The 16,118-nt window shown below is 29.1% G+C and overlaps 1 protein-coding gene and 1 non-coding gene across 4 annotated transcripts in view; both read right to left on the bottom strand.

The window, feature by feature from the left end:
* Positions 1-16,118, bottom strand: part of LOC114945430 (uncharacterized) — a 47,341-nt gene that overhangs the window by 378 nt on the left and 30,845 nt on the right. For 2 of the 3 annotated variants that reach the window (XM_029321655.2, XM_029321654.2), the window contains exons 2-8: positions 14,919-15,872; positions 8,656-8,902; positions 4,859-5,279; positions 3,688-3,815; positions 2,088-2,207; positions 1,191-1,208; positions 326-473 (exon numbers count right to left, since the gene is read on the bottom strand). In XM_029321655.2, coding sequence (XP_029177488.1) covers positions 326-473; positions 1,191-1,208; positions 2,088-2,207; positions 3,688-3,815; positions 4,859-5,279; positions 8,656-8,902; positions 14,919-15,866 — 2,030 coding nt within the window. In that variant the 5' untranslated portion in view covers positions 15,867-15,872. The remainder of the gene's footprint in view (positions 1-325; positions 474-1,190; positions 1,209-2,087; positions 2,208-3,687; positions 3,816-4,858; positions 5,280-8,655; positions 8,903-14,918; positions 15,873-16,118) is intronic. The other variant, XM_029321656.2, reaches the window with a different exon arrangement.
* On the bottom strand, positions 13,049-13,213 carry LOC114945475 (U1 spliceosomal RNA). Its single transcript, XR_003822412.1, has one exon. It is a non-coding gene; the product is annotated as a U1 spliceosomal RNA (small nuclear RNA).

The raw sequence follows: 16,118 nt of genomic DNA, 5'->3' as shown, positions 1-16,118 counted from the left end.
ATTGTACTATTATTATAATTATATATTAAATTAAATTATATATAATTATAATAATATAGTTTTTAATACATAATACAATTTTTTTTCATGGAACAAAAATAAATTATATACGTTTATTATAAAATATTATATATTAAATTAATAAAATCTAAAAATAATTAATATATTATTTAATTTATTTCAATGTGCTAAGAATAGAAAAGACTACGAAAGATTTAAATGACACGATTCGGAATAAGATTCAATTTAGCGAAAATGCATCCGCATCGTGTGCATCCTTTTTTTCTCAATTATTTCTTATTACAGAGAGATGTTAATGGCTTACTGGCATGTAAATTCGTGTTTATTGCATCGACCTTGGCACCCGTGAGGTTCGTCCGATCCATCCTTACAGTCCGATAGTCCGTCGCAAAAGCGAGTTTTTAATATGCAATCTCCATTATTGCAAGTAAATTGGTTGTCCAAGGGGCAAGCTAAAATGAAAATCATTGATAAATTTTAAGCCGATTTTTTTAATAATAAATAATGCGCCTCTTAATATATTTGGTAACTTGAGACATCAAGTTTTCGTTCGTATGATTTTCTTTTATATATGTATATATTTATATGTGTATATAATATATGATATATATTTAATACATATATATATTATATGATTATTATACATATATAATTATATATATACATTACATTATATATATATATATATATATATATATATATATATTTTAAAAATATATTTTAATATATATATTACATATTTCAAAAATATATTTTAATAATTATATTTAAATAAATGATATTATTTAAATATATTTATATTAATTTTTTATTTATATATTTAAATTATATTTTCAAACTCTTATTTTTTCATAGAATCTCTCAATTGCTTTGATCAAAAATCGATTGTTAAATTTGTACATATATTGGAGTATTTATTTACAGAATATAACACAGATCTCATCAGTCACTTTTTATCCATGAATTATTTTGCATCCGGGATATATTCGAATGCCAAATTAATTCATACATGTCTTATATATAAGCGAACGAATCATGCAATATTCTTGTAATAAATGATCGGCAATGCGACAGGATGTGCAGGCATGCAGATTTGCACTTTCGTGCAAGAAACAATATCTACTTTTTTCATGTTATTTTCTCAAATATACAAACACAAATGTACTCACACCAATCGAGATTACGACCTACGGAAAGAAATGAAAAGATATAAGAAAGGAAGTTTTATGTAGGTCAAGCAATACAAAAAAGCAAAACTACAAATATATAATAATTTATTCCCAATTCTGCTTCGAATTTTGCACAGTGTTCCACATATATCTTTTTTCTCGTATGTATCTTGTAAAAAAGTTTACATCAAATATCGTGGAAAATATATGTATTTTAATATATATAATACCTATATATTAAATATATATATTTATATATATTTAAATTATAATATAAATTATTATATATATTTATATTATTTTTAATATATATTTATATATATATTTAATATATATTTATAAATTAATTAATATAATATTAACATACATAGGTATATTTAATATATATTTTACCGTGAAAAATGCTCACAGAAAAAAATTGTCAAGAGAAAAAGATTAATGGTCATTTTTTTGCTATTACTTTTTATCGCACACACAACAGAATCTCTAAAAAAATTAATTAACACGACCAAAGAAATGTTCGACAGATGTAGGCCACTGTGTAAAATAATTCGGCAGATTTTTTTTTAATTACAATTTATCCTTCTGTCAAAAAACCGGATATCCGTATTTGAAAATTGATAAAAAAAGGTGAAAAATTATGCATTGACAGAAGGAAGAAGGGAAGCACATATATAAGCCCAGGTAGCAAAAGTACGTCATTTTGACGTCGATGGCGCCATTAGACGTCAAAATGACGTTTAATGACGTCAGTTTGCTACTTGGAGGATACATTCCACGAAAAATCTCGATACCCCTATTTGTACAAAACGTAGCATTTTTTGCGTTTCGTCAAACATTTCAACACCATGTCGTTATCGCGCAGAAAGAAAAAAAGAATAAAAAAAAAACGCTCACCTAACGTGCAATTAATCTCGTCGGTTGCGTCCCAGCAATCTATCTTTCCGTCGCATCTCCTCTCCAACGGAAGGCAGGAGGTCTCGTTACCGCATTGAAAATGCGTCTCCAGATTGCAGTCTGAAAAAGAACGTCTGCATTAAATACGTTTTTTCATTAATTAATTCAAATGAGCAATTACGCGTGAATTGTTCGGAGATATCTGCACTTACATATAGTCTTTTCATAAATGCTATTTATTAATATTTATTTACTGCAAAATAATTTATTATACAAAAAATTTATAAAATTTATTACAAAATAATTTTAATTTATTACTAAAAAATTATATATATTTGTTAATCATATATTATAAAAAATAGATATATAAAAAAAGCAAATAAATATATATATTTATATAATAAATATATATAATAAATAAATATATTAAAAGGATAATTATATATAATCGCAATAATTTGTAATTTATTACAAAAAAAAAAAAAATGCGGAATTTATCTCACGCGAAATCTCTCGTGGGGAATAAAAATTTCAATGACAATAGAAATTAATAACAGAAACTCGATAATAGACGATCGATTTTATCTTTTTTGTTGAACTTGTTTTTATTCTGGTATAGTCTGCTGTGCAAAGAAACAATTTGCTTTTATGAAAGTATAAATTTTTGCATGCTTATTTTACACATCTGTAAACGAATCGAAGCCACGTTAAGATAATTTTCGGGAAGAAATAATTCTGTTATAATTCATTATATTTAATTTATATTTTTTCTTTGTGCAATTTTTTTTAAATTTGATCATTAAATTTCACAACTCGCACCATTTTTCAAGTTTCCTCATTCTGATCGGAATCGGATCGTTATGCTTTCATATATGCGACCGCAAAGCGAGATGAAAAAAACTAGTAAACCGAAGCCTCGCAAATAATGGCAAAGTAGAAAAGCCGATAACAGAAAGTTATAGGTCACACTGAACTGGGGCAATGCGGCATGTTTTAACGAGAGACAAAATCGCACGCGGATAACAGCTTATGATGACGCTTCACGATATTTTCAGATCGAGGTGAGCAAATAAGTCTCACCTGATTATAATTATTTTATATATGTGTGTATATATGTATAAGGGAGAAACATTTACTATATATATTACCTGGTATATAATTACTCATATAATTATTTATATTGATCACACATATTGATGATAATTAGATTATTATCAAGAGGATGCCAAACTTTGATTGTTTCCATTGAAGAAAAATCCCAAGGAGAACAGAAAATCAAAATAATATCATTTTGACGTCATTGATCAAATTTGGTCAAGATGACGTCAAATTGACATTATTTTGATTTTCTGTTCTACTTGGGATCTGATATTTTCCAGATAGCAAGTGACGTCAAAATGACGTCACTTGCTACCTGGTTTGTTTCAAGATTTTTCGTTTTTTTTTGCAAAAAAAGTAAAATAAATTTAAAAAAATTTTTAAAATAAGTAATTAAAAAAAATTAAAACTAGTTTATAATACAATATTGTAAAATTTAGTCAAGTTTATTTGAAATCTCGAGAAGAGATAAATGTGATTCAGATCCTTTATTTATGCTTACCGCAATTGTATTCATCCGAATGATCGTAACAATTCATGTGGCCGTCGCAACGCTTCTTTAAGGGAATGCACAATGTGTTGGAACAAGTCCATTCGTCTTCCAGACAATAGTGTTCGATCTCCACACATCTTTAACATAAAAACAGATGACATAATGAAAATAACGAATCGATTATAAAATTTTTTAAATGCATATATATGTATGAAAATAATCGACAATTATAATATGTAGGTAATTATGCAATATATTTTTCAAGATATTTTTTTTCATAATTCTAATACTTCATTTTCTCTAGTTCACAGAGTTAAAACTAAAAAATCCGCTTTTAGAAATCCATTAACATGAAAACTCTCGTAAACTCGAAAATTCTTAAAACTTTACATACATGTAGGAAGAATAAACAGATGAATTTAGAAATTTTTGCAGCTAAAAAACGATTTTAAAGGATAAAACCTTTTATATATAAAGCGGCTTTTCGAGATGTAAGCATTCGAGATATGAAAAAATATTTTACACAAAAGTTTCATGGTAAAAATACTTCTAAAATTTAATCACGATAATAAAGTTTTGAAAAAAATTATTATATTAAAGATTTAGAAAGACATTTTTTAACATTATTCTTTCAAAATATTTATATAATTAAATAAAAGTTCTTATCATGAAATTTTTGTGTAAAACATTTTTTTATATATCTCAAATATATCGTTAAACGTATTAAATGTCAAAATGACGTCAGTTTGCTACTTGGGTTGTCTCGATATATTTTTTTAGAAGTATTTGAGATATATCAAAAAATGTTTTACACAAAAGTTTCATGATTAAAACTTTTATTTAATTACATAAATAAATTTTAAAAAATCTTTTTTTTTAAATCTTAAAAAAAGATAATTTTTTTCAGTAGCAAACTGACGTCATTAAACGTCAAAATGGTAAAATATCCTTCTACGTATGAGGGATAGTTTTAGAAACAAAATCCCGGACTCTGTCGAAGATACCCAGAAAACAAACTGACGTCATTAAACGTCAAAATGACGTCAAGAAACGTCATTAAAATGTCAAAATGACGTCAAAACGTCATTAAACGTCAAAATGATGTCAAGAAACGTCAAAACGATGTCATTTTGACGTTTAATGACAGATTAATCCGATAAGGGTAAGCATCTCGACGAACCTAAAAGCGTCTACGTCGAGGCGATGGCACTTCTGCTTATTAATGACGCAGAAACCGGCACATCCGGTGAGATCCTCGCGATCCCGGGGGCTTTTGCACATCGGCACCTCCTCGTTGACGAGGGCGACGCACACCTCGTTCTCGAGGCAATCGTCGCAATATCTCGTTGCATTAGCGCTCGCATTCGTAGTGGCGGAAACGGAAGTGGACGACGTCGTCGATGACGAAACGTTCTCCGGAAATGACGCGTCGCTGTTCAAAAAGGCGGCCATGCTGAACGCGTCGATGCTCGTCGTCATCATCCTGGACGTCGATTCGATCAGATCGGGCTCGTCATTCGGTTCGCCGGATGTTGCGTTCTGCTCCGTCAACTTGCCCGACGATTTCAGGTACTGCTGAATGATCTGAAGTTTTTCCGGCTCTGCAAAAGAGGAGGAGACGTGTCAGAGAACAGGTGCTGGATATCAGTCATCGCGATCGAAAAAAGAACTTGTTATTTTCCTGTAAAAACGGAAGTTGGAATTTAAATATATATATCACGCTTTTATGAGACTTGACAGATAGTCCAGTAAAATTAGACTTGAAGAGAGCAAAACTTCATAAAAATTAGGAGCAAGCTGAACTTTTGTGGAGACCTTTATTTCGACGTTCTAATGAATTCCTGAAAAGTACCCTTAATTTTTTTATAGGGGGTAAAAGCGGGTAAATTTTAGTTTTTTGCCATTATCTCGAAAACTATAAATTTTTCGAGAAAAATAGTTATTATCAAAGTTATAGCTCATAAAATTCTCTACAAAAAAGGTTATACTTTTTTTCGTGGAATTAACCGTTTTGAAGATATAGAGCGAATTAAGTCTGAAAGAAAATGTCCATATTACTATTTGTAAGAAGTGTAGAACAATTATATTAAAAATATTCCAACTTTACCGCACGTTTTACTCAAAATCGATTAGTTGTACAAAAAAAGTATAAAAACCTTTTTTGTAGAGAATTTTATGAGCTACAATTTTGATAATAACTATTTTTCTCGAAAAATTGATAGTTTTCGAGATAATGGCAAACAACTAAAATATCTCTCTTTTATACTCCCCATAAAAAACGACCTGGCTGAAATTAATGGTACTTTTCAGGATTTCATTAGAAGATTAAAATAAAGACCTCCACAAAAATTCAGCTTGCTCCTAATTTTTATGAAGTCAAAAATCTAATTTTACTGAACTATAAGATTCGTCTGTCTTTAATCATCTCGACTGTTCAGAATAAATGAGAAATTGTTAAAGTATATACAATGAGAAGAGAATTTGAAAACTATTTTTAATTAGTTAAGAAAATTTTCCCCACGATTTTTTAAGTATTTATGTAAATATTTTTTACATATTTATGTAATATTATTTTATCCAGCAAAATTAGCACAAACTTTCTCACCACAAAAAATAATTTAAGCAGTACAGAAGCAATCTCATGTTCTCCAATATATTTTTTTTCGTTTTCTTATTTGTTAACTTTGTCTATTATATTGAAAACCAGAAAAAAATCAATCATATAATTATGCAAAAAAAGTAAATAAAAAAAGTTAAGTTTTATTATTTCAAACTCTACATGAATATATTTTTTAATTTTTTCTCTTTTTAAATTTTGAAGAATAAAAAAAGTCTCAGAAATCAGAAACAATCAATTATTATGTGGAAAGGGGCAGGTAAACAAGATCCTGATGTTTTACCTCAAATTTGACGCGAATAGATTTTTGTAAATTTTTGGTTTCTTTCGCTTTAACGTTCCTAATTTCGTGTATTCGAAGGCTGAAGAGAAGGACTGAAAGACGAATGAATTTCTCGCGAATCCGCAGGATTCCTCAGCATTTGCACGGTCATTGGCTTTTGTCGCCTTTCATCGCCTCAACTCGATCGGCCAAGGAAACGTTGTATTGACCCCGCGGTTAAATTCATCTCATTCAGTTGGACAAGCAATTGCTATATACACTTCGTCGAATTAAACCTCGGCCTGGGATGCGGATATTTTTAATTGTCCGAAATGATAAGGCGACGATGCATAGTAAATAAAGCACCGTTTATTTGCGACTACATCCGTACAGAGTGGATCATAAAAGTAAAATTGACGTATATATATATTTTATAGTCATTTATAGTCATTTATTATAGTCATTAATTTATAGTCATTTATAGTCATTATATAGTCATCAATATTCATTTATAGTCATTTATAGTCATTAATTTATAGTCATTATATAGTTGTTATTTACAGTCATTAACTTATAGTCATTATATAGCCATTATTTAGTCATTTAAACACAATTTACCTAGGTAAATTGTGTTTAAATTACTATAAATAAACAATTATATGTATATGACTATAAATTAATGACTATAAATAAAGACTATATAACGAATATAAATTAATAACTATAAATGACGACTTTATAATGACTATAAATTAATGATTATAATAAATGACTATGAATGACTAAAATTTGTCTATTACTCTTTCCAGCCTTATATGTCCGACAATTATGCCTCTTTTCTCTTCAGATAATTCCTTTTTTTACCATTTTAATATCACGTGGAAAAAAAAACAGAAAACTATTTTTCCAAAATATGCATTTAAAGATGTTTGTTTGAATTGATTTTTGCTTGAATTTTGATTTTGTCAGCATCAGCTGATTATGACAGATCAATTTCGCTGACAAAATTTGTAGCAAAATTTTTTAAGCAAAAAATGTCACCGAGAGAAATTCAAACATATATATATATATATATATATATATATATATTAATTAAAAGTTTTCTTGATTTTTCCTTACAATTACAAAAATTTTGGAATATTAGTGCTCTGCAAACAAAATTGAGAATGTAAAAAAAATTATTAATAAATTCCTTGTAAAAATCGCATCATTTATAAATAAATTAATATCTTTTGTGTCTCTCTATTTTAAAGTCAAACAACTTTTGCGAAAATGTTTTGTTACAAAAAGTGTAGAGATAAAGATGTTTAGGGTTTAAAACATTAAATTGCCCACTTTGTACATATATAGAGTATATTCTAGCACGCAATCCCTGATAGAGACAAGATGAAAAATTGATATAAAAGTTGTAAATTTGATCAAGAGTAACTTCACTATTTTATACTTTATTCGTTATTAAATAATATTTATTTTTCCTTTTACTATTTTTGAATAAATTAATAAAGAAGAAAATGATAAAAAAGAAGAAGCTCTTGTTGCGAGAAGATATATTTGTAAGTCTTCTCATATTTTTATTTTAAATAATTCTTTGTTTAAAAATAATCCCTATTTAATAAATAAATTTAATAAGAAGAGAATGTCGCATCATAAAAATATCATATAAAAATATATTATATAATCGTCTAATCATAAGATCTTAATTCAATCACAAGAATATAATTGATAGCTCAGAAAATAAAAGAAATAATAAATACATTTTTTTTATATTCGATCGTACAAAATACTATTTAAAAAATTTGCAAAATATAACACAGAGAAAAAAATAAAAATAATAAATTAAAAAGGCTCTGCTGTACAAATACAAAATTTTTAAATTCCTCTTTAATTATTTTGTGGTTCAAATAAATTAATACATTAATTATATAATAAAATAATTAAATAAAAAAATACTTAAAATATTTAAATAATAATTAAAATAATTAAAAATAATAATTAAAAGTAATAATTAAAAATAATAATAAAAAAATTAAAAATGATAATGAAAAAATTGAGAAAGAATTTTGTTGCGTCTGACGTAAATAAATAAGGGTTTACTCACCGAAGACGATGTACAACGCTACTCCAGCGACTCCTAGCAGGATCAGCAGGATAATCAGCAGGGGCACGAGCGGATTGGTGCATATGGATGCCCTCAGGGGACGAGCCAGGTGTAGCGTCCAGCCACGGCGATGATGCTTGTCGAGACGCGCCGGATGCGGTGGCGGCTCGTTTCTGACACTTCGACGTAGATTAACGCGATTCTGCGAGGTCGGGGTGTGCGTCCGCGCCGGCAGGGAATAGGCCCTCTGAAAAGAACGAAAGCGTAAATGTGAAATAAACGGCCGGCGCTAAAACGCGAACGCGAATTTACGAGCGGAGCGTAAATCTTAGAAATGATCTCGTGAAAAAAGGGCAGGAAGGAAATAAAGGAAAAATAAAAAATAAGAGGGAAATAAGGAATAAAAGTGCTCCTTATTTGGAAGCACAGGGGAAATTGATTCGAAAAGTAGAAACAATGGAATGAAAGAAAATTAGTTAGTCTATATAAATTAAATTTTATATATTATATATTATTTATTTAAAAAATTAAATTTTAAATTTAATATATTTTTTATTTAATATATTTTATCCTTCTCTGAAGAATTTTTCTTAATATTAATAAATATTCTTTTTATAGTGGAAAATATCAACCAAGTTTTATTTTTTTTTAAATTTGTCTGACATTTCAGAAAAAAAATAAAAACTTTTTTACTAAATTTTACCTCCTTCTTTAGAAAAGTGTAATTCTTCAGGGAGGGATATAAAAAATCCCTCTTAATTTTCGACAAAGAATCATTTCCTAAAATTTGTTGCACTTATTTAGATGCACTTTGTATATACATACAAAATTTAATCTTTTATCTAGATATATATTTAAAACAAAATCTCATCTAAAATAAATGTATATATTTTTCTCATATTTATAAAGCTAATTTTAAAATCATCTAAGCACAACACTGTTGACTGACAAGTGACCAGATCTTGATTTTGAGAAATGCAGTTCTGCATATAACACTTTCGTAATTTTTGCTGTCTGCCTCTCTCGACGGTGTCGAGGCTCGCCGACGACCAAGTTTACGCCAGGCTATAGATAGACGTTTTCCACTTCCGTTCCGTTTTGTTTCTTTACGTCGGTGCCGCGCCAGACGGCGGCTGTTTCTTCCTCTTCTTCTTCTACTTCTTCTCTCGCGGAGGCTGTCAGCCCCGATGAGGGTTGCTTTCGAAATCGCCAAACCGCGCATATCCGTCATATATTTCTCTCACCATGTGGATTCCTGTATTTATTTGTTTATCCACTTCACACACACTACACACAATCACCTGTTCATATATTTTATAATAAAATATTATATATTATATAATATATAATATAATATAATATATTACATATTATATAATATATATATATATATATATATATATATATGATATTATTATATAATATATTATATACTATATTTTATTGTAATATAATATAATATATATATTTATAATTCCCTTCTTGGGATTTTTTCAAAATATACAACGCACATTATTCCCTGGATTTTTATTAATCCGACCAGATACGGCGTGACGAGATCTTTTATTTAATTATGGTCCTTATTATTTTTTTTATTAAAATATTTTTATACAAATATTTTAATAATATAAATTGTGTTTAAAATATTTTTATGAAAAATAGTTTGCCTAAAAAATCTTTCACATTTGTTAATAAATTAAATAATATCAAAATAATTTTGTGTCAATAATACAAAAATAACGTCTTCATATTCAGATAAATAATAAATATATGATACACAGAAAAAATGTATGTAGGCATGATAATTAAATTTCATGTGTAATATAGAAATAGCTAAAATTTGCTATAGTAGCTAATTTTTTAAATATAAAATACATAGAAAATGCGCTAAATACATGATAAAATATTTTTATAATTTAATTTTACAATAATTTTTATATATATTGTAGAAATTTTAACTTGAAATCTTATTTATAATAATAGTTCAACTCTTCTATTCGGCCACGATTTCTCGCGGTTTCGTTAGAGCATTAGGACGGAAGTTCTCGAGAAAACTATCTAGGAAGCATAACACAAACTACAAGACGCTTAAAATAATGTCACACCTGCAAATCTAATCTTAGAGAGCGGCTTTCAAGTAATCCTGGTATCATATTTATTTTTTAGTTAAAAGGAAAGAGCTGGTTTGATCTTCTTTAAATGTTGAAACACGTTTAAAGTTCTGAGAAATATATATTTACTAAAATCAGGGTTGGGTAAGTTAATAATTTTTTTTAAACTAAATTAAAGTTAGTTGTTTATAAAATTAATTTAGTTAAAATAAGTTGCACGAACAAAAAATTGACTCAGTTAAAGTTAGGTTTAAATTAATTGAAGTTAAATCAAAAGTTAATTTTCAAAAACATCATTTATATATATATATATATATATATATATAATTAATTAGAATTTTGTTTGTTAATGTTTTTAAAAGTTATAATAACAAATAATAAAGAAATTTTAATTTTTATATAGAAATATATTTTTTGGTAATTACAATTAATGACAAATTAATATAAAAATTAATAATACTTTAATTTAAAAATAATACATTTAGAACTTATAAAAAACAATAATAGTATTCAGATATAAAAAAAATTTAATTTAGGAAAAAAGTTTATAAAAGTTTGATGAAAAATATAACTAGTTCAAAAATTAATACATTTTAAATTAACTAAGCTAAGTTATTAACTTTTTAACTTTTAACTAATTAATTAGTTAGTTATTACCCAATTCTGACTAAAATACAAAAAATAAAGTACAATATTTTTTACAAACAAATAATAAAATAATTTGAGATGCAAGATACGAAATAAATAAAATATGCAAATATTACGCACAGAATGAAATATCAGTGCAATTTCTAGGTAGCTCAATATATTAATATTTACACTGAAAACGATTACGTGAAAAAAATCATTATCAATAATCTGATAACACAAAACTCTATTGTATATCTAAACATGATTATTGCACATAAATGTGAAGAGAAAAATAACAGCCGAAAAACAAGGAGATCAAAGAGATTAATTACCACGGAATTCGCCGATAAAGCGGGCTTTACCTTCATTTAGGGCTGTTCAACTCTCTCAATCGCCGTTGATTAAAAACAATCACATTTAATGGCACGCGATGGAGAAAGAGAGGGTTTAACGATGCCCCGATACACTCCACGGAATGTCAAAGATGCCAATCGACCCGCTTCTGTCACGAAGCTTTAAAAGCCGAACGGGAAGGAGAAATCACTTACTCCATCTCTCTCTTTCCCTCTTTCTTCTCGCTCGCTCATGCGTACACACTTGGCACGCGCGGCGCGCACGTGTCCGCCGATGACGTAACTAGTCGTCACTGCCACGCGCTTATCGCGCTTTCATGCGCATACACATGTCTTCTTAACGTTGCTAATTCGTTACCGCATAATGGATAGACTCGTAAAAAAAACAATCAAACTTTAAAACTTCGAAGGGTGCAATAATGATCCAATTTATCTTTTTAGAAACTTCAGATTTCTAAATAATAATTTATTACTATCATTAATAATTATTAATATAGTTATTAATCATTAATATATATATGTATATATATATACATACAATAATTATTAATAATATTAATATATTTATAATTATTAATGCAAGTATTAATAATTATTAATAATTATTAATATAACTATTAATAACTATTAATATAACTGTTAATAACTATTAAAATAATTATTGATATAACTATTAATAACTATTAATATAACTGTTAATAACTATTAATGTAACTGTTAATAACTATTAATGTAACTGTTAATAACTATTAATATAATTATTAATACAACTATTAATAACTATTAATGTAATTATTAACATAACTATTAATATAACTATAATTAATTATTAATATAACTATTAATAATTATTAATATAACTATTAATTATTAATATAACTATTAATAATTATTGCTATTTACTAATAATTATTAAACGAAAATTTGTACAATCAAAACAGATGCAATCGATATGTTGAACGAGACTTTTATTAAAAATACCTTATGTCAAGAAAATCACTTTAAGAAGTTTTTTTCACACATTTACACACAGTAATGTTAAAATATTAATAAATCAATTTTTCTTTTCCTTAGTTTTCAAGAAAATATATTAAATTTGTATATTTCTCAAAGAAACATTTTTCAACTGTTTTTTCAATTAATAAAATTTATTTTATTTCCAACTTCGTTTAAAAAATCATTAACTTACCAACCCTGATCTATGAAAATTAAAATACAAAAAATGGTACAAAATCACTCATGACTAACTATTTTTCTAAAATGTGTGTTTTAAAATATTACACGTTTAGCAGGATCTTATTCCGGGCAGCGCGAACGCAGTTCCGACTACCAAAAATTATACGCCCGAGATACCCACTTTAGGGGTATTCGCAGGGGTCAGCCAGATCCTAAGTGCAATGGAAAAAGCCTCTCCCTAGAGGAACCACCTTCTTGATCATGGTAGCCTCTGTGCCAGGTAAGTATGCTTTACGAACCACCGAACTCTTTCATAGTGTCTATTCGGTGAATTTTAAATGGGAGAAACAAATGTCAGAATACGCCGCGTAGCGGAAATTTGGTGGAACTAGAAGTCTTCCGGCAGCGAGTCGTTTAATCGAAACTAGCCGGGTGATTCTCCGGCCTCGTCTAACAATATAATTCTAAGTAAGTGTATTTTCACGTCGTTATTTTGCGTCTTATTTCGTATAAAGAAAATTGACGTTATAGGCATTTGTGTTTAATTTTTTTAATAAATTTATTAAAATTCAAAAGATTGCTTCTTATATATTTTTTTTTTCTCACGAGCTAAATAATAATTTAATCGGTGTTAAATATAATAAAACGCTTTTTTTTATTCTACATTATTTTTCATTGTGTTTAAATTTTTTAAATATATTTATTAAGATTTGTAAAAATTTGTGTATTCTTATCTTTAGAGAACATTTTTCTTTTACTATGATATCTTAATTTGTATAAAATAAAAATGCACAAAAAGCATTGTATATTAATTTAACTCTTCCATCAATACATACTTTTTTACCTATGTTTCCATTAATATAAAAAAAAAATGTGTTGAATTCGAATAAATATTTATTTCAATGCTACCTAATAAATCATTTATTTGAAAGTAATAATATTGATTTTTTATGTGAAAAATATTTATTTGATATAAAAAAATGTGTTTTAAATGAATGATTTATTCAGCACTATATTGAAATAAATATTTATTAATTTAATAATTTTTTTCAGTTTGAATACCTAACTGTATTAATTGCATAATATTAATCGGACGTTATAGATAAAGAAGCGCTTTTCTTCAATCCTACATTTTACGTCGATAAATTTCAAAAATAAATTTAACAAAATTTTTCACATTTTTATCTTCTCGCGAGCTAAAAAATATTTTTTTCTGCTAAGATATTTTAATTCGTGTGAAATAATAGATACAAAAGTGGATAAAAATAATATATTGCATCAGTAAATTTAACTCATCTGTCAATGCATAATATTTCACCTTTTTCTCTCTCTTGTAATATTTTAAGTTTTTCCGAACACAAAGATCCTTCGTATTTTTTTAAGAGGCGGAGAAAAATTTCGACACATTTTTAAATATTTAAAATTGCTTTGGAGATATAGTCCAGTAAAATTAGATTTGAAAAGAGCAAAACTACAAAATAAATTTTTGTGGAGACCTTTATTTCGATATTCTAATGAAATCTGAAAAATATCCTTAATTTCAGCCAGAGCGTTTTTTTATGGGGGATAAAAGGAGGTAAATTTTAGTTTTTTGCCATTATCTCAAAAACTATTAATTTTTCGAGAAAAAAAGTTATTATCAAAATTGTAGCTCATAAAATTTTCCACAAAAAAGGTCATTATACTTTTTTTCATACAACTAATCGTTTTTGAGTAAAACGTGTGGTAAAGTTGCAATATCTGCAGTTCGTTATATGTCTATAGTAGATTTTCTCTTTCAGATTTAATTCGCTCTATATCTTCGACACGGTTAATTCCACGAAAAAAAGTATAATGACTTCTTTTGTAGGGACTTTTATGGGCTACAATTTTGATAATAACTAATTTTCTCGAAAAATTGATAGTTTTCGAGATAATGGCAAAAAACTCAAATTTACCCCCATAAAAAAGCCTTGGATAAAATGAATTATAGAAGACATTTTCGACAATTTACCTGGAAAGGATTCTGATCCTTGACGTCGGTGTAGAATATCGGCGAGTCCTTGCCGTACCAGCGATCCTGCGAGTAGATGGAATTAATCCTCATGTCGGTCGGTCGCAACATTTTCTCCTGGCCCAGCATCCTGTCGTTCCCCAGGAACTTGGCCGCGTTCTCCGTCGTGAGGTTCAATTCGTTCTCGAAGAACACAGTCGGTGCCCCGATATCGCCGAGACTCGTCCTTTTCACGATCGGGTAGATCTTGATGTTCTGCGGCCTCAAGAGCGAATCCCGGAACAGAAGGTTCGACGTAAGATCCGGATCCTTCAGGATCTCATCCTTGCTGCCGGCCAGCTCGTCCAGCTTCTCGACGCCCACCAATTTGCTCCTGCAGTGCTTGCAGTCCTTCTTCCTGCGTCTGCGATTCGTGCGCCGATCAGGATGCGAGGACGAATCGTCCTTATTCGAGTCCGACAAGGACATTCCCTTTTCCAGGACATCCTTCTCGGGAAGATCCTGGGGACCTGGAGGATCGGCAAGATTTTTTGTGACCTTTTCAAGGTCATCGTCCTTCGTCCTGGAGGACGAGGTCCCGCTGTCGTGATTTGTGCTGATCTCAGCCGGGGAGGACAAGGTCTGCAGGACCAAGGACTCGTCGGGAATCGCTATCGGCGGTGATGATCCTGCGCGATTGATCCAGGCCTGTTTGGCGAAATCGGCCGATTTCTGGGGATCCTGGGTCCCGTTCGGCAAGGATATCCGCTCGGAGAGCTCGGGGGCGACCTTCTCGCCGGAGATGTCCTCGTACACGTGACCCTCCGGATGCGGCGTGCTCCTGGCGACGAGAGGATCGTCGCCTCGATCGATCCTGTCATGGGGCTCCCGATCGCGATAGCGAAACTCGAGGGTGGATTGTTCTTCTGCGGCGCGCGAATGTTCCTCCTCGTAACCTTGGTTCTCCATCTGAAACTGGAGATACAAAATTAGTATTGAGAGCTTTTTTAATTCGCAGCATCACTGCTGGGAGTCTTAATTGATCCCGCTGTCAATGAACCCGAAGCAACTTAATCCTAGAGTTGGCGCGCTGTCAGATGGAACATTAGAGGTCACGTGGGTGACATCTGTCATCCATTTTTTAAAAGGCGAATATTAAAATATGAAGATATATGAGCGCATCATTTATTTAAATGTATTAATAATTGAACTTAAATTTAA

This window comes from Nylanderia fulva, unplaced genomic scaffold (genome assembly GCF_048542155.1).
Source record: "Nylanderia fulva isolate GAGA-0341 unplaced genomic scaffold, ASM4854215v1 Scaffold39, whole genome shotgun sequence".
Lineage (NCBI taxonomy): Eukaryota > Metazoa > Arthropoda > Insecta > Hymenoptera > Formicidae > Nylanderia > Nylanderia fulva.
The sequence above is the reverse complement of the archived record's forward strand: the minus strand, read 5'-3'. Positions and strand labels throughout refer to the sequence as shown.